The sequence below is a fragment of the Suillus subalutaceus genome, assembly GCF_016647625.1.
Source record: "Suillus subalutaceus strain FC151 chromosome Unknown DFJ58scaffold_142, whole genome shotgun sequence".
Classification (NCBI taxonomy): domain Eukaryota; kingdom Fungi; phylum Basidiomycota; class Agaricomycetes; order Boletales; family Suillaceae; genus Suillus; species Suillus subalutaceus.
Genome location: NW_024540391.1, coordinates 36,527 through 52,548, shown reverse-complemented (window position 1 = coordinate 52,548; position 16,022 = coordinate 36,527). Strand labels below are relative to the sequence as shown.

At 47.6% G+C, this 16,022-nt stretch overlaps 5 protein-coding genes across 5 annotated transcripts; 2 read left to right on the top strand and 3 right to left on the bottom strand.

Moving 5' to 3' along the window:
- Positions 1-4,579: 4,579 nt before the first annotated feature.
- Positions 4,580-5,253, top strand: DFJ58DRAFT_667562 (uncharacterized protein; the record flags this gene model as incomplete). The annotated part of the gene is made up of 2 exons (XM_041382631.1): positions 4,580-4,798; positions 4,858-5,253. The coding sequence occupies 2 exons, from the start codon at positions 4,580-4,582 to the stop codon at positions 5,251-5,253; spliced, it is 615 nt and encodes a 204-aa protein (XP_041238750.1).
- Positions 5,254-6,045: 792 nt separating this feature from the next.
- On the bottom strand, positions 6,046-7,408 carry DFJ58DRAFT_845594 (uncharacterized protein; the record flags this gene model as incomplete). Its single annotated transcript, XM_041393172.1, has 3 exons — positions 6,046-6,148; positions 6,427-6,521; positions 6,575-7,408. 3 exons carry the CDS (start codon positions 7,406-7,408, stop codon positions 6,046-6,048), a joined length of 1,032 nt encoding a protein of 343 aa, XP_041238749.1.
- A 177-nt stretch (positions 7,409-7,585) lies between these two features.
- DFJ58DRAFT_811576 (major facilitator superfamily domain-containing protein) lies at positions 7,586-10,616 on the top strand. Its single transcript, XM_041391494.1, has 21 exons — positions 7,586-7,829; positions 7,895-8,006; positions 8,057-8,135; positions 8,184-8,256; positions 8,307-8,326; positions 8,386-8,456; positions 8,513-8,573; positions 8,628-8,655; positions 8,712-8,730; positions 8,783-8,862; positions 8,916-8,966; positions 9,013-9,090; positions 9,141-9,327; positions 9,385-9,417; positions 9,468-9,557; positions 9,607-9,713; positions 9,765-9,904; positions 9,957-10,034; positions 10,089-10,164; positions 10,223-10,286; positions 10,343-10,616. Exons 1-21 carry the CDS (start codon positions 7,720-7,722, stop codon positions 10,358-10,360), a joined length of 1,575 nt encoding a protein of 524 aa, XP_041238748.1. The 5' UTR covers positions 7,586-7,719; the 3' UTR covers positions 10,361-10,616.
- Positions 10,617-11,292: 676 nt separating this feature from the next.
- Positions 11,293-12,702, bottom strand: DFJ58DRAFT_629629 (uncharacterized protein; the record flags this gene model as incomplete). The annotated part of the gene is made up of 8 exons (XM_041381179.1): positions 11,293-11,583; positions 11,634-11,696; positions 11,748-11,851; positions 11,904-12,107; positions 12,159-12,321; positions 12,358-12,415; positions 12,466-12,502; positions 12,555-12,702. Coding segments are annotated over 8 exons (1,068 nt in total), but the record flags the coding sequence as incomplete, so codon positions are not given.
- DFJ58DRAFT_102341 (major facilitator superfamily domain-containing protein) lies at positions 12,551-15,608 on the bottom strand. Its single transcript, XM_041378607.1, has 22 exons — positions 15,547-15,608; positions 15,378-15,489; positions 15,247-15,325; positions 15,111-15,183; positions 15,042-15,061; positions 14,921-14,991; positions 14,807-14,867; positions 14,727-14,754; positions 14,659-14,677; positions 14,527-14,606; positions 14,425-14,475; positions 14,297-14,374; positions 14,054-14,240; positions 13,965-13,997; positions 13,825-13,914; positions 13,659-13,765; positions 13,462-13,601; positions 13,368-13,402; positions 13,269-13,311; positions 13,143-13,218; positions 13,032-13,095; positions 12,551-12,974 (listed from the first exon to the last, which is right to left on the bottom strand). Exons 2-22 carry the CDS (start codon positions 15,459-15,461, stop codon positions 12,957-12,959), a joined length of 1,437 nt encoding a protein of 478 aa, XP_041238746.1. The 5' UTR covers positions 15,462-15,489; positions 15,547-15,608; the 3' UTR covers positions 12,551-12,956.
- Positions 15,609-16,022: the final 414 nt, after the last annotated feature.

Here is a 16,022-nt window from a genome sequence, read left to right as displayed (position 1 = left end):
GCGCCCAAACACCACAGTGACTAATATATGTGGACTAATTACGTCGGCTCGAAACCTGACGTACACATTCGCACCTATGGGGTGTGTGACCGTTAACACGCCTAGTCATCGTTACGCCTAGGAATCGCCTCTGAATCTTGACGGAGATTTTGTGGAAGGTTTGCACCGAAAATCAGTTGTCCTTAAGTCTAGGTCTGTACTTTGATGACATCTTCTGTCAATTGTTCCATGTTGCTCGTGTCACAGCGATACAGATGGGACATACAACCTAGGCTATTCGGTGATTTGGGGCAGAGCTAAACTTTGCTAACCTCCTCGAACTGTCCACAGTATCCCGTACTCCAACAGTTGTACGATTCCCCTCAGGCACCGTGGTGTTTTCGTGGTGTGTTTGATTCAGAGCGTCCTGTCTTCCAAATGGCCCCTTTCGCCGAACATAGCAAACTGGCTGAAAGACACAAGTAACAGCAGGTAACAGCTGGGTATATAATATGTCAAGCGAGATCAATTCCTGCCGGCTATCCGGCCTCTATCACTAAGACACGCTCGATGGCGTGGAGCTGTCGGGCTCCACAAGCTAATATCGTTTGTCGCAGATGTAGCTTAGAACGGCAACCCCAAGGCAAGTAATCATCATGTGTACTGCGGATATGATGCTCGTTGCTCACAACCGTGCAGATCCGCGTTTACTATATCTCATACGAACCTTCAGTGGAAGAGCTGATGGAAACCGATGGTGCTTGGAGTGACTCTGGATACCAAGCCCAGCAGCCTGGAATCCCTGGATAGACGTAGGTAGACGAAGGTAGGCGACTGCGAACATCCGTTTGAAACTCGAATGTTCCACATCCGCCATTCGTAGGTAGTGGCAAGAGGACTATGAGGCAACGGCTATCCATTCGAGGATGCTGCTTGTACATCTTCAGAAGCACTGTGTGAGTGAGGCGTGCACGCGCGAGGGTGTTATTTGCATCCGCCAAGAATGAACGGATAGTTGTTCGTGCGAGCGGCAGCCAGACAATATTGGCAACTGGTTGTCCAACCAAGCGTCCACGGGCCGTTCCTCTCTGGTAAGGCTTTCCTTGTGCGCAGTATATTTATCCTAACATTCCAAAGGCGATTGCAATAATAGAGAAACCATTCTAGTTGTGTCGGCAATACATACAGATTGCCACCATCGTCTGGAACAAGAAAGTCCTTGACAGAGATTTATTTTCTGTGCTAAACACAGTTGATTTGCTGATTAGAAGACTGGGACGTAAAGATCCGACCCGAAGTTTGCGAATTCGAGTACAGGAGCCTATGCGTACGGTGGGCGTAATACAATTACAGGATAGAAAAGCATCAGCTGTCCAAGATGTGGCGGCCGTGATGGTAATGAGGCGGATATGGTGAGGAGGTTGAGAGAGATTAACGGATTATCAATGTCTGGACAAGAAGCATAATATGTAAAAGATGATCGTGATTGATGGGACGAATCAGGATTCAGATGCGTAGCCTCAGGTTCGATCGGCGGTTCAGTCGAGGCTCGGTTATAGCCGACGCCATTGAACGGGAAGTGCCGGTATGGGTGTAGGGGCCATTGTCAAATTATTATGTAGACAAGCGCGTGCTTGAACCCCTTCGAAATCGCCTCCCCCTACTACTTTCCATATCCCTAGTTTACATCAAACACGACCAACCTGTTTTAGCCCCCATCTCTTACCATTCCCAAAGGCCAAGCATCTCTCGAACAACCATTGACTTCCGCAGCTAGTCAATTAGTTGACTGTAAATCATCGATTTCGCGTCAGTCACTTCAGGAACGTTTGCAAGCAAGCAGATGGTTTCGTCAGCACCTGCACCATTGACAAACCTTCCAGTTTCTTATGCTGAAAGTGTAAAAAAGGCTCACTCTCCTCGTTCTAACGCTGTTCGGAACTCTCTTGGAGACTTCCCAACCGTCTCTGGCGCGTCTGGGATATCTTCCTCTTCTTCACCACCTTCGAATGCCACGTCCCAATTACCCAAATTGCTTAGTTCGATCGAAGCGATAGGCGGATCTCAGGCCGGCGCTTCTGATTTTCCAGAACTCCCTACCGAAACATCTTCGCAGAACATCGTAGAGGACCACAACGGACTAACGAACTATGTGCATCTGAATGCCAATACTGTACCAAAGGCGGCGCCTGTTGTGAACGTATGGACCGAACGTTTGAAAGAGCAGATGGCGCTTGCACATCTACACGTACACCAACCTCATCGCCAACCTCGGGCAATAGTCACATCTTCTGTCGGAACGCCTTCAGTCCCTCACAGGCTAAGACCCACTGGCATGGGTACTTCCCCTGTGCCATCGACTTCCACATCTCGTTCGAGTCCATCACAGACGATGTCGCTCAATGGAGACGATAATGACCATGATCCTTTTATCGTGCGCATGCCTTCACACCTTTCTCGACACTCGTCTTCCAAGTCCATCCGTCTAGTTAATGACACTGACAATTGGCAAGATGTCGCGAAACCTCCTTCTATTGACCTTGGCGGAAATGACGGTGGCGAGAAGCCGCGAAGTTCGGAAAGTCACGCGGGTGCATATAGTTCCTCAAATTCAGCTGATCTATCCAGAAAGAGTACGTTATTTGCCTTATCGACTCCTTGCCCTTCGGCCTTTTTAAACCCTACTTTTACGATTCTATGGTTTTTTCGATTTGTTCAGACCATGCTGATTGTATGACGGTGCTCGTCACATTTATGTTCGGCAGATAGCATTGATTCCACCCGACATCAAAGTGATTCAGTTCAAATGTTTCGGCTGAACAGCAGAAGCGTGTTCGAGGGGAACTCTACAGGTTCGCACTCGGCGCCCTATTCCCGAGTAGAAAGTCGAGCTGGGAGTTCGGCTTCGAGTCCTCGGTTACAAGTCCGAGGAAGGCGACTGCCGGACGACGAATTGACTGTAGTATATGACCTTCGTCATGAGGCTCCGAAGGCTCCCTATAATCCACCGCGCATGAATTCAAGGGTCCCAGAGAGGACTACATACCATCATCACACCTTTTCTCATCCTCCCGATTTTGCATCGCATTATTTCAGATCTCCGCCCATACCACCCACTATTGACGCACCACTGCATTCTGCACGGCTGTCGCCGCTACTTTCGGCCATTCGACATCCGTACTACGCAAGTTCCGTTTCAGGACACACCTCTCCTACGTACGCGGGCTCACGCCCTCCCTCTGGAGCTGGTACCCCGCCATACCCTGTATATCCTCCATACACGACGACATGCGGGTACTGTCATTCGCGCATTCCGTGGGATGGATTCGTTTCCCCAATCCACCCTCGCCCCGTTCCGGGTTTTTCCACCCCATTACTGCAGGACGAATATATTGTACCTCCGCCGATGCATCTATCATTCTTCAATCCACCGTTTCCAGACACAACGGAGCCATTACCAAAACCCCGTTTGACGCAGAGTGAGCGTTCGTATGAAAGCTCGCAGGATTCACATTTGCCTCCTGCTATTATTTCACGAAATATGGTCTTCGGGAGTATCGACCTGACTCATGATCGCATCCATCAGACGCCGAACGCAAAGGAGGCTACAATGAAAGAAGGCAAGAAATCCAAGAAATCCATTGAGCGAATGGCGGAACAGTTCTCTGGCTTTTATATTGGTTTTCCACCTGGCGAACCAGTGCCACCTCGTCAAGGACATAAAAAACATTCGACCAAGAGTCTTTCAAGGCCTTCTGCGAGTCCCGTAGCGGATGCTACAGACAATGCGAAGGCAGTCGATGGTGCACCCGAGGAAGGGTGTAAGGTGGTTGACGAACAACCGAATACTACTGTCGGGGAAGATGTTTCAGCACCTGGTAAGAAGTGGGTGTTTGGAACGACAGTGAAGTTTGACAGGCCGAACGAGGCTAGTCCACTGGAGGATTCGCGGAGCACGTCATCTGAGCACTCACCTCCACCCGTTGAACCTGCGCAACCAGTCGCTGACCAACACCCGCCCGCCGCAACATCCGTGGTGCAGCCCTCTAGTAGTGAGAAACCTGTCACGTCGCCAATTAGTGAAACTCAGAATGGACCTTCAACGATGAAGTCTGAGGACGGTTCTACGACGAGCGACGTCTGGGAAGTCAAGGACTATGGATATGGATTCGGCGACGTGAGTGGCACAGATAACGCCACCGACGTCATTCGCCGCGCCAAGGAGGTTCGGGAGCGGCAACGACAGGTCGAGTGGCAGAAGGAGCAGGCACAGATACAGCTGCAGAAGGAACAGGAAGTACAGCTTGGAGTACAGGATATCCACACCCAGCACACGTGGCAGGAGGCACATGAAGAGCGAGAACTGTGGGACCAAGTCAAAGAGTCCGGACGTGGGCGACCCCGTCGAGGCTCTTGGGCTGGTTCGTATGGGCCGCACGAACGGGGCGCTTATGGTGGTCGAAGAGCCCGAGGATTTGGTGGTCGCTACCAAGGGCGACATCCTGGTCGTGGGGGTTACCATCACCAACAACGATCTTCCATATCTTCTCTCACGCCACCTCCACAGTTTAACCCCTTGCCGCTACCTGGTGCTGGTTATATGAACGGTTACGTCCAGATACCATCTTATACACCTCCCGATTACGAATTATACCACCCCGTTCCAGTCACCATACCTGTGAATGGCGCACCTCCTATCCCTTTGCCACAGTTGGCATTGCCGTTGCCTTTGGACACGACACGGTCATGTCTTCTTAGCCAGTTGGAATATTATCTGAGCTCTCAGAACATGGCACAGGACTTCTTCCTCCGGCAGCGGGTGAGTTTAATAGTCGATGGGAATCTTATGTTTCTGACAAGTACCGCCATGTTACACAGATGGATGATCAGGGATGGATACCCATTTCACTGATCGCTTCATTCAACAGAGTAAAAAAGCTTACCACAGATGTCAATCTCGTGCGCGATGTGCTCGACCTGTCTAGCTTGATTGAGGTCAAGGGTGAATATGTTCGGATGGCCAGGGAGCAGTGGAAACAGTTCATCTTGCCCAATGCTCCAAGGAGCATTGTGTGCCATCCGATCGAATCTGAGGCAATAGAGCCTCAGGACGATCAGGTCGCTTATGCTCAGGTTCAGGATGGTGAAATAGAAGAAGAAGGTGATACATATGGGGAGGATGACGACGACGAAGACATTGTCTTTGTCATTGGCGAAGAAGCAGAAGGCTCATGGGCGCCAGAACGACGACCAGTAGCATCGGAAAGCACTTGATCGCTGAAATTGCGTTCAGTGACTCTTTAAAAAGCATTCTAGAACGAAGTTGATACCCTTACTCGTGTGCACATTTCAGTGCGTTCGTGGACAGGTGATCCTCTTGATTTTTACCTCTTTGTTATGTTCTTTATGTGGTTAGTTTGTATCCTCGTGTTCTCCATCGCTAACATTTTGCTTCATATGCATCCTTACACAGTAATAACGTTTTCTTCACGGCAGTATCATCCTCGCATATCGTATCATGGTTCATTCGTCCTTCACATTTCCCTGGCTGGCTTTCATACAATGTTGTTCGTTTTCCTGCAGTTATCGTTCTATTAGTACACGAGCTATCCCGTCTATAAACTAAATGATCATTGGGCTCTCTGGATAGAGCATTCGCAGAACTCGCTCTTAATGGACACTGTCCTCAGATTTGTGGTATAAAGAGCTTACATTTTGGTCCAAAAGTCACTGTTGCTATTTAGAACCCAGTGAGGTCACACTGTGGGGCTGGGGTCCTCGCGTTCTGGCCGCAGCCGCGGCTGCGCTTCGCATCCATATAATAAGCCTACCCCACTTGCTAACTGCCGTCAGTATAACCTCTCACTTGCGCGCCATGGTCAAAGCCTCTGACGTCCTTTTGATCCTTGTTCGTACCTACAAAATTTGCTTAAGCACATGGAACTGAGTCACTAAACAGGTTGCTATCATCTTTCCGCCAGCAGCCGCTGCTTTTATTACCGGCTGTAGCTGTGATTTGCTCATTAACATATGTTTGACTATGTGAGCTTCCCATGATTACCGTAATCATGACACAGGCTGATCACCGGCATAGCTTGGGATATTTCCCCGGACATATTGTGCGTTGGCCAGTCGTCTACTTGAAGAGACAGACTCTGACTTGTAGTTCCTTATCATAGCACGCATTTTGGCTCATCTACAAGAAGATGCAGGCTGAAGAGAAATATGGGTACGGGGGTTTCCATTGTACGTTTTTTGCTTGCCGTTCTGTGCACTGCGGCTGAGACTATGATGTAACAGACACTGGCAACGGGCATTACCAGGCTCTCAATCAAGGTTCTGCTGCTCCTGTAAACTATGGCACAGCAGGGCCTTAGATTATTTGTCACTCGGATGATATCCACTTGTAGAACTTTGTAACTAGGCTTTGTTTACTATTGCCCATACCTTATGAGTTTTGTCGCTACCATCATTCTTTCAAAATCTTGAAGATTCATGGATTTATCTGGTGAAGTGGAGAACGCCTCCAGCATTGCAATAATCTGAAGGGCAATTCTGTCGACAAGGGACACCGATAGAGAATGAGAATGCTTACTTCCTCAGCCTTTATCTTCTCCTTAAGTAGATTAGCAACGCGCGTAACGTCCTTGATCATGATTTTCTGACGGTCCAGCTCAGCATCAGGCACATCAGGGAAGAACCTTGCGAACTCCTCCCGACATTCAGCCTTTTGTTTCGCGCTCAATTGACTAGCATCAGGCCTCGCGTCGGTAGGCAATGACTTGGATATCTTTTGGGGTTTGCGCGATCCGGAAACAGCGGCAGGCTTATCATCTTGATATTCCTCGTCAGATGCTTCTGGTTCACTCGAGTCCCCATCGACGGACATGCGATATTCATCACTGTCCGGGCCACTATCGTCCTCCTGGTCACTGTGTGCTATCATCTCGGAGTGAGCAGCAGAAGGCCCGCCATCGTCACTCCCTTCCCTGTCTTCTCCCTCTAGAAGGGCAGCACACACAGATCGCCAGTCCTTCCGGCTGACTTCGCTCGATCCCTCCAAGCTTGCTCCCCAGCCTGACGCAGCATTTCGAAACACAGAAAGAACCTCTTCGTCATCTGAAGGGAGTCCAAGAAATTGAAGTGCAGCTGGGACAGATGAAAGTGATAGGGAGATAGGGTCTGGAGACGGAGACGGAGTGTGGTCTTCGTATCCATCAAGTAGAAACCCTCCAGCGTCCTCTATCAAGAATCCTCCTGGTGATACATCTTCTACAGCGGCGAATCCGCCAGACTGAGCTGAGCCAAGTTTACGCTTCTTTCGAGGCGGCTTTGATGACTTTGGGATGTTTCCAGCAGCTCTATCGAATGCATCATCTATGCGTCGGCGCAGACGAGCAGACAGACCAACGAAGTCGGTATCATCCATGATTTCTTCAGGGATGGTGGAAGTCTGGAAGAGGCCAAGACAATTATGTCACGTGGAATCGACCTCGGAGCTGTAAATCTATTAGCACTTTGGTAACACCTTGCTGAACTGGCAATTCAGGAATTTACCCTTGCTATCTCCAGAACATTTGGATTATGCATGGGACCTAGTGTTGCGCCGGACTTATATCCAAAATAATCATTTAACTTTGCATGTGCATTGTGAACCTTGATTACAATATACAGGATATAAACCCCTCGGGCGGTTATCATGTGGCATCCGTAGTCCCACCTCCCTGACTCTGAGCCACGATGCCCCAGCTAGAAGAACACTCGGATAAGATTGTCATCGAGGTCGCAGAAAAATTCGACCCCGCCTCTTACTACGAGCAGGCTGCCGGTCGTTTGGTGATTGATCCTCAGTATGTGACCCAGTCGCAGTCTTGGACGAGTTAAGGACTAAGATCACATCTACTTTTAACTTTAGGCAGGCGAAGATCGAGTTTGGCGAGGCACTGGCTTCGATGCTTAAACTGAGCCCTGACGGCTCTACGATTCTCTGGCCACAACCTGCCGACGACCCGAATGACCCACAGAATGTGAGAATTGTTTGCTATTTTGCTCTGAGATGAACTAACTTTTGAAGTAGTGGAGTGATTGGCGTAAAGCACTGCACCTTCTTGTTATCACTCTGGCAGCCTGCATACCCGATTTTGATTCAGGAATTGGTGCGTCCACGTTACGATGCTTGTTGTAGTGTCTGACGACATCGCTAGGAATTGCTTCAATCTTTGGATTGGCACAGACATATAGCACAACAACAGGTGTTATCAACAACCTCACATCCAAGTGCGCAGCTTTACATTCTTTAGTGAAGGGAAACCTTAATAATAGAATAGCTGGAGCATTTTCCTGCTAGGTAATTTCGGTTATTCAAGAGATGAAATCCCACAGTTAACTGATTCTTCCTCCCACAAGGATGGGGCGGGATCTTTTGGGTAATGCTCATAAGACGTTACGGTCGCCTTCCTGTGCTATTTTGGACACAGGTACGTATCTTTTTGCGATTATTTTGTAGTGCTGGATTCACATAGTCTGTATTTAGGTTTTTGCCCTCGCCTTCCTCGTCGGCGCTACCTTTTCACCGGATCTGGCGACCTTCACAGGTAATATTTCATATGCGGTGAATAACCTGAATGCCGACGTATTTCGTTTGACAGCAATGCGCTGTTTGACAGCATTTTTTGGGTGTGCACCTGATCTAAGTTTCTCAGTTAACAACGATGATACTCATGGATAAGTAGGACATGTCCCCAGGTCACAGTACGTCCTACATGTCCTCATCCATGGTACCTTCACCTGAACTTGATTCAAGGGCCTGTATGTTGTCACTGACATATTTCCATTCCATCTACAAGCTCGAAAGTTGAATATTTGGACCTTTGGATTCATCATGCATGTTATTAATGTGTTCATCAGCATTTAACACAACTCATTACTTAGTATAGATCCCCATTTTTATCGCCATTCGCTTTTGGCTTTCTCGTAGCACGTACGAGGCAAGTCTACCCTTCCCTAGATAAACAGTTGCTGATGCGTGCACAGCTGGCGATGGGCCTATGGGATTGGATCGCTCTACAGCGCCTTCGTTGTACTCCTAATCGGTCTGTTCATGGAAGAGACGTAAGTTTATGTTTCACAACTCATCTTACAAAATGCTACATTATGATTAGGATGTACGACCGCCATCTGGATCCCGACCAACAACGAATATTGCCAGGCATGCGATATCGACTCGAGACCCTGATTGGCATCACGGGGTATAAGATGGCCAAGTATCGGTCACGCTGGTCTGACATTGTGTGGGCATGTTTAAACGTTGTATGGAGGCCTCAATTTTTCTTGGTTGTATTTTTTGAAGTGAGTTCGCAAATAAAGTACTTGGAAATGTCTCAACCTCACTGGTATTTATTCAAGACTTTTGTTTTCGGATTCTCAATTGGTATCAACGTGAGCTGCTTTTTGTTGCTCAAGCGTTCTTTGATAATTAAGGATACTAGGTGACGAATGTTGTTTTTATGGGCTCCCCTCCTCCAGTCGGTTTTGGATTCAGCCAATTTGGGGTTGCTGGTGCATACGCGACTCCGATCGTGAGCCTTGCTGTTACCAGCAGATGCTAATGTGTTCATGTCGTGCTAGCTAGCGGTGATTCTAGGAGAGTTGGGCGGGCGATTCCTGAACGACCGAATTATGAACTTCACTGTTCGGAAGAATAAGGGTATATTTGAGGCTGAGAGTCGATTATGGTAGGTGCAACATGTTGGTTATCCCATAGCAGCTGCTGATAGGGCATGCAGGGCGTGTTATGCAGCAATGCCACTGTTCATCTGCGGCTTCTTGACATTGGGAGCTGGTATTCAGCATTTGAATAAAGCTGCATTGATTTTAGGGTGGGGAATAGCAGAAGTAGCGGTCATGGTGAATACAGTTGCCGTTTGTGAGCCGCGCTATCAATTGCGAATGTTGGTTAAGTTGCTAACTCGTTTCAGATGCGTATTGCAGTGATTGCTTCCCGCAGCGTCAGGGTGAAATCAGTGCTCTGCTCAACCTGGCGCGCACGCTCGGTGGTAGGCACTCTCATTGCTTCTCTACTTTTGACCACACGTCATGTCTATTCACAGGCTTCAGCGTAGCATACTTCCAAGTCCCATGGGCGACGAAATCTGGTGGAATTCAGGTATTTGGTGTTGAAGCAGCGTATGTACACACCAGAGCAGCTCAGAACAGATTCTAACCAGTTCTAACCACATGCCAGGATTGTGATGGGATTGTTTCTACTTGCCGTGCCAACAGTGCAACTGAGAGGGAGATATTTCCGGGTACGTGACAATATTATGATCTGATGTCACCCTTCAACTTCCCGCTGGCGTTGTAGGAGCACTTCGCCTTATAACGCGATGCTGCTATTTGATAACTCCGAGGCAAGTGCAAATATGAGAACTGTATTCTGTGGAGACGTTTGCACCATTACACGGCAGGTCATACATTTTGTAATTCTGATGTCTAAATTCAGCCCAATGTTCATATCACATAATATGTATGGTTTTCGCGTTATATATGGATGATATCTGGGTTTTTACATCGTACATACATTGTAGGTACATCATATGTACATCCGTGGGTATGAAAGAAAACCGAGAAAAATTGGACAAGTACGGAATCCAACTTAGAGCCCCTGTGTGTCTTGAATTAAGCGATTATATCACAATACTACATGGTCTTTGATCGGGGCTTCTGTACATAATAAAATAACTATGCCCATTATGTCTATACGATGTCTTTGGCTATTGATGTGTATATAATCTGTATGTCTAAATTCAGATGAGCCTTAGCCCAATGTTCATATCACATAATATGTATGCACTTTTCGCGCTATATCAGGATTACAAAATCAAGGGTTTGCCGTGTAGTTACCGCTGGAGGCATTAGAAGCCTTAGATTACAAGAAATAATTGCACGGAATCTCCACCAGACCTAACAAACCTTGAAGAAACCTACAATTATCCAGAATGAAGAAAGAGCATGTCAGACAACATAAAGAGCGCACTATGCCGGGAAATAAACTTCAAACTGCAAGGTCACGTAAAATATGAGCGAACTATGCCAGTAAATAAACTTCAAACTGCAAGGTTACGAAGAAGTCAAACTTCCAAAAAAACAGTCCTATGCTGGACCACAGTGGGGAATCGATTCCAGCTATGTATGTAAAGGGTTCGTAGGAAGATGTGGTATCATTATTCGGAAAAAGGATTGTGTTCACACCACGAACGCAGCGAGACACAGAACACCAGTGACGAGTATGCTGTATTGTACGCTTGCACCCAAAGTTGCTCCAGATGCAGTGGTGCTGCTTGGACTGGTCGCACTGTGTGTGCCGGAGGTATTGCCACTCGACCCGCTGGAATTCGAAGAGGATGATGATGGTGGGGCAGCTGCCGCGAGGTTGCTCACAGAGGCCCAAGTTGCAGCGATGTTCGTACTCGTGTTACCCTCAAGGTAAGGGAGGTAAGACACGGTGCCATTGCTTGTGAGCTGTACGAGAGCTGTGACGCCGGCGAAGTATGTCGCTTTGGAGTCTTTGGTAGTGGGCGCTGCTAGGGACTGAGTGGTATTCGTCTGGAGATTCATTAGTAGTGAGAATGAGTTAGTCAAATGAAGGACCGTACCTCAACATTAATTATGTACGTGGCGGAAGAATCTGCGGGAATGAAGGCGAACTCTTGCTGGACCTATTAACTACATGAGGATGTATCTCAGGTAGAAAAAAGTACAGGACTTACTGTGTTGTCTGCCTGGAAGAACGAGGCGACTTGCCCGTAAGTGGCGGGGAATGCGCTCCCATCTGAGAGCGGGTAAGCCTGGGCCTGCGGTTGGAAGTAGGAGTCTGGTGCCACTGTCGGTGTGTCTTCCCCTGGTGATAAGAGTACATTACGCACAGTGAATGACGAAAATGTCTGCGCTCCCAGCAGAGACGTTGGGGACGTCTAGGAAATGAATGTGATTTTGCGCAAGAGCCATGACTGGAACGTAGCCCGAGGGGTACGGCACCTGTTCATCGTTGACCCAGTTTAATGCTGTACTATTGGCTGCACTGAGTAAACCCATGTCTAGGGAGAAGAGGTTTCCCTGTGACAACGCATCTGTGGTGGCATGTCAACAAAACGAGGTACATGGAAACGACATCAACTTACAGAAGACGTTTGTGTCATGGTCCAGAATAGCACCGAAAGATGTATAGTCGAAAGAACCAGCATCGACTGCCTGCATGGACCATGATTTTGCAGCCGCGTTGTAGATGTAAACAGAAGAAGGATTTTTGGAGTCGGCATTAATTGCGTATATCGCGTTGGCATACTATCAACGGAAAATTAGCCCGCCGGCAAAAGCTACAATCGTGCTCAGACTTGCCTGCGAGAGATAGCATGTAGTGTTAGTTGCATCAAATGGCCTACGAGAGAGGAGTATAAGCGCAATACACGGGTGAAGAAAATTACTAACGGTCGGTTGGACGCTGTGATGTCTGTGGCCGCGGTGCCTGCATAAACAGAATGTTAGGACTCTAGATCCCATAACGACAGAAAACTGACTGCTGGACCAGGTGTCTTGGGTGCCCGCGTTCCAGTCTTTGCCGTTCAGGCCGAAAGCAAGGAGGTTCCAGTTGGCGTCAAAAGAAATGCATGGAGATGCTCGGACTGTTGCTGAAGTTAAGAAAAAAAGAGAGGCGAGGGTAGGCAAGAACATTATAGTGAAGTATGGAGGAAAAGCTGAAGAAAATATGAAATTGAACGAGCTACCGAGCTGACTTACTCCGACCTCATTAGGTAAGGTCTTAGCTAAGTCACAATGCGGAATTCATTACATATACACAAAAACATCGACCATAACGCGGTAGCGGGTGATACTTAGATGCGCAACCAAGTAACCAAGATTGTTACATAAGGATGTCTAAATCTAATAACCCTCCCTGGTTTTTGCCAGCGAGAAGTTGATTATAAAGCAAAGCGTGCCTAGTATTCGATACACAGATTAAATGCTGTAAGTCAAATGAAAAGAATCACACTCACTCGGAAGTAGCTTCCTTTCAGTTGTGTCATAGGAACGGCAATTAAAAATAAAGCGATCACAAGTCTATAAAAAAGTCAGGCACTTCAAGTGTGTCGAGCAATATCACTTGCGCTGCTTCAGCACCAAACACCGTCAATGCTCCAGATTTTGTAGCCCATGGGACTTGGAAATATGCCACCGCAAAACCTAGGCCACAAGCGTGAATGTTGGGGTAATCATGCGTCGTTGCAACTCACCGCCCACTGATCTTGCAAAGTTTAAGAGAGCACTGACTTCGCCCTAGAAGTGGGAGGACATGTTACTGAAACGCAAAAAAATATGTATGCATCACTCACCGCCCTACGAGGGAAGCAGTCACTGCAGTATGCATCTAATAATATTCCTTGAGTTATCCCTTGACACTCAAAGAATATGAGATCCCAGACTTACACACCGCAACAGTGTTGAGGGTGATTGCAACAAATGCAATGCCCCAGCCCATGATGAGAGCGGCTGCGTTGAGGTTTTGTATCCCAGCACCCAGTGTCAAAAAGCCACAGATATAAAGGGGCATGGCTAAGTAACAGGTCCTACACAAACTCTCAGCTCTAATCTTCTGTGAAAAACCATCAGTTGGATTTGCATACCACAAGCGGCTCTCGGCCTCGAAGAAACCACCATTTTTGCGAATATTCAGATTCATGATGAAGTCATTCACATGACGTCCAATGAACTCGCCAAAAAAGACGGCAACCTAAACGTTCCAAGCTGAGTACAGTACTCATGCACACTTCATAGATGAAAAACACTTGCAATTGGAGTCGCATATGCTCCAGCAACGGCATATTGACTGAAGCCAAATCCAACGGGAGGAGAAGATCCCATGAAGACAACGTTCGTCGTCTACAAAAGTTGTTAAGTCCATTACCGCAGGTCAAAACGGAGATGCTCACATTCACACCGATCGAGAACCCGAAAACCAATGCCTTTCGAAAAGGTCAGCAGATATAGTAAGTATGGTCAGCAAATTACTTCATCTCACCTCAAAGAGAACTACGAAGAAAAACTGAGGACGCCAAGCGACATCCAAAGATGCGAATAGAACTTCCGGCCATCGTGGTCTGTATTTCGCCATCTTGTACCCAGTGACACCTATCAAAGTTTCAAATCGATATCGCAGTCCCGTGGAAGTTCGTGGTGGCTTCAATACGAGGCGACGATCATACATACTGGTTCAGTAAAGTCAATGTCATTGCCCCAAAGGAAACAGTATATCAGAACGTACGTTTCTTCCATGAAAAACGCAATGAGACATAATACGATGGCGCTGTAGATAGATCCTATAGCATAGGCCCACCTCCAGCTATCCAATGATTGATGAATATTCTGAATCAAGGACAGCATAAGACGTACCTCGCACGTGCCACAAGAAAGCCAAATACAAATGGTGATAGGAAAGGAGATCTATGAGATAGTGAGAAATGTCTTTCCCACTAAAATAATTCATTTTCTGACATGACAAAACCCGAAGTCCAGATGTTCAGCTTCCGTGCTTGAAGATGGAAGGGAAAGATATCCGTCACGACATAAAGACCCTTGGAGGTTGGTAAATGCTGAGGCCATCACAAGAATTGCTACTAATCATACCGTCACCTGGGGACACGTTCTGAAACCGCAGTCAGCTCAATCCAGGCATAACGAACGTGAGGACTTGCCCAAAGAATGCAGTCAGACAGCGCATCCCTTCATCAACAGTTAACAGTGTCCGACAAATACCACACTAAGGTGTGAATACCTGCAAAGGTGGCTAGATTCGGTGCCAATGTGGCGCCAACCAAGAATGCAAGCGCAAAAAGCTGTGCTCGGGAGTTTTAGGGTTCATATCGGCCAAATCACGGGAAATATATACCTGACTCCAGAAGAGCACTGGCAGCCGACCATAGCGTCTCATGAGCATGACCCAGAAGATGCCTCCCCATCCTAGACTACAGATGAGAAGAAGCTATTCCCATGTAATGGTGTGATCTCACCCAGAAGGAAGATGCTCCAGCTTCAACGAGTTGTCATTGAATGTGAGCAACGAACAATGCATTACGCACTTTGACGTCAGATCGTTGATGACACCCGAGGTCGTGTCATAAGTTTGAGCGAGCCCAAATATTGACGCGATTCCTGCCAATAAATATATTTCACAATGACACCACTACGGATATTGAGCGAGGGCGAAATACATACCAATTCCAGAGTCGAAGTCAGGTATCACTGCAGACATTGTAATGATCATCAAGTGCATATTCTTGCGGAAATCAGTCCACTATGAATGAATAACTCAGTGTGAGTCGACATGATAATGAGAAGTGACGAGCGTTTTGCGGGTCGTTCGGGTCGTTGGCGGGCTGAGGCCAGAGAACCTTCAACCCATCAGGGCTGAGCTTGAGCCTAGATGCCATTACCTCCCCAAACTCGATCTTCGCTTGTCTAGTAAGTTACGAATGAGTAACGATCGACTCAGGATAGCGAGCAACAACCACATACTCGGGGTCAACTACTAAACGGCCAGTAGCCTGCTCATAATAAGCAACAAAGTCCACCTCATCGGTAACATCGACTTCGACTGAGTCATCTGCCTTCGTTTCTGACTGCTGCTGCTGGGAGTCAACATCCTCTAGAGCCATTGGTAGAGGTGAGAGATGGGAAGCGAACAGTCAGGTGTCGCCATTCGGTACCCATGATCAAATTAGAGTGCAGTACTCACAATGACGGTATATCTTTTAATCTCAGGGAGGCGCAGATTGTGAGGGATAAATCGATAACCAGCGATACGGGAGGGATCCGGGTAATTGGAAACGGCTATTGACAAACCAAGCTTGACGATGAAAGTGTTTACTATGTAACAGGTTAGCAGTACTACACATGTAGCACCGATATACATGATGCATGAATAAATACGTTTTATCGACAGGCCTAAAGTCACGTGATCTCGATCGCGGCGCGCGTTGGTCGAGTTCACA

Coding starts and splice junctions, on each gene's coding strand:
- DFJ58DRAFT_102341 (XM_041378607.1), bottom strand. CDS start 15,461: ATGGCATCTAGGCTCAAGCTCAGCCCTGATGGGTTGAAGGTTCTCTGG. Junction 13,915..13,964: donor GGTTCTCGATCGGTGTGAAT/GTGAGCATCTCC, acceptor CAACTTTTGTAG/ACGACGAACGTTGTCTTCAT. Junction 13,312..13,367: donor ACTGCTTCCCTCGTAGGGCG/GTGAGTGATGCA, acceptor TCCCACTTCTAG/GGCGAAGTCAGTGCTCTCTT.
- DFJ58DRAFT_811576 (XM_041391494.1), top strand. CDS start 7,720: ATGCCCCAGCTAGAAGAACACTCGGATAAGATTGTCATCGAGGTCGCA. Junction 8,136..8,183: donor CGATTTTGATTCAGGAATTG/GTGCGTCCACGT, acceptor CGACATCGCTAG/GAATTGCTTCAATCTTTGGA. Junction 8,257..8,306: donor ATCAACAACCTCACATCCAA/GTGCGCAGCTTT, acceptor ATAATAGAATAG/CTGGAGCATTTTCCTGCTAG.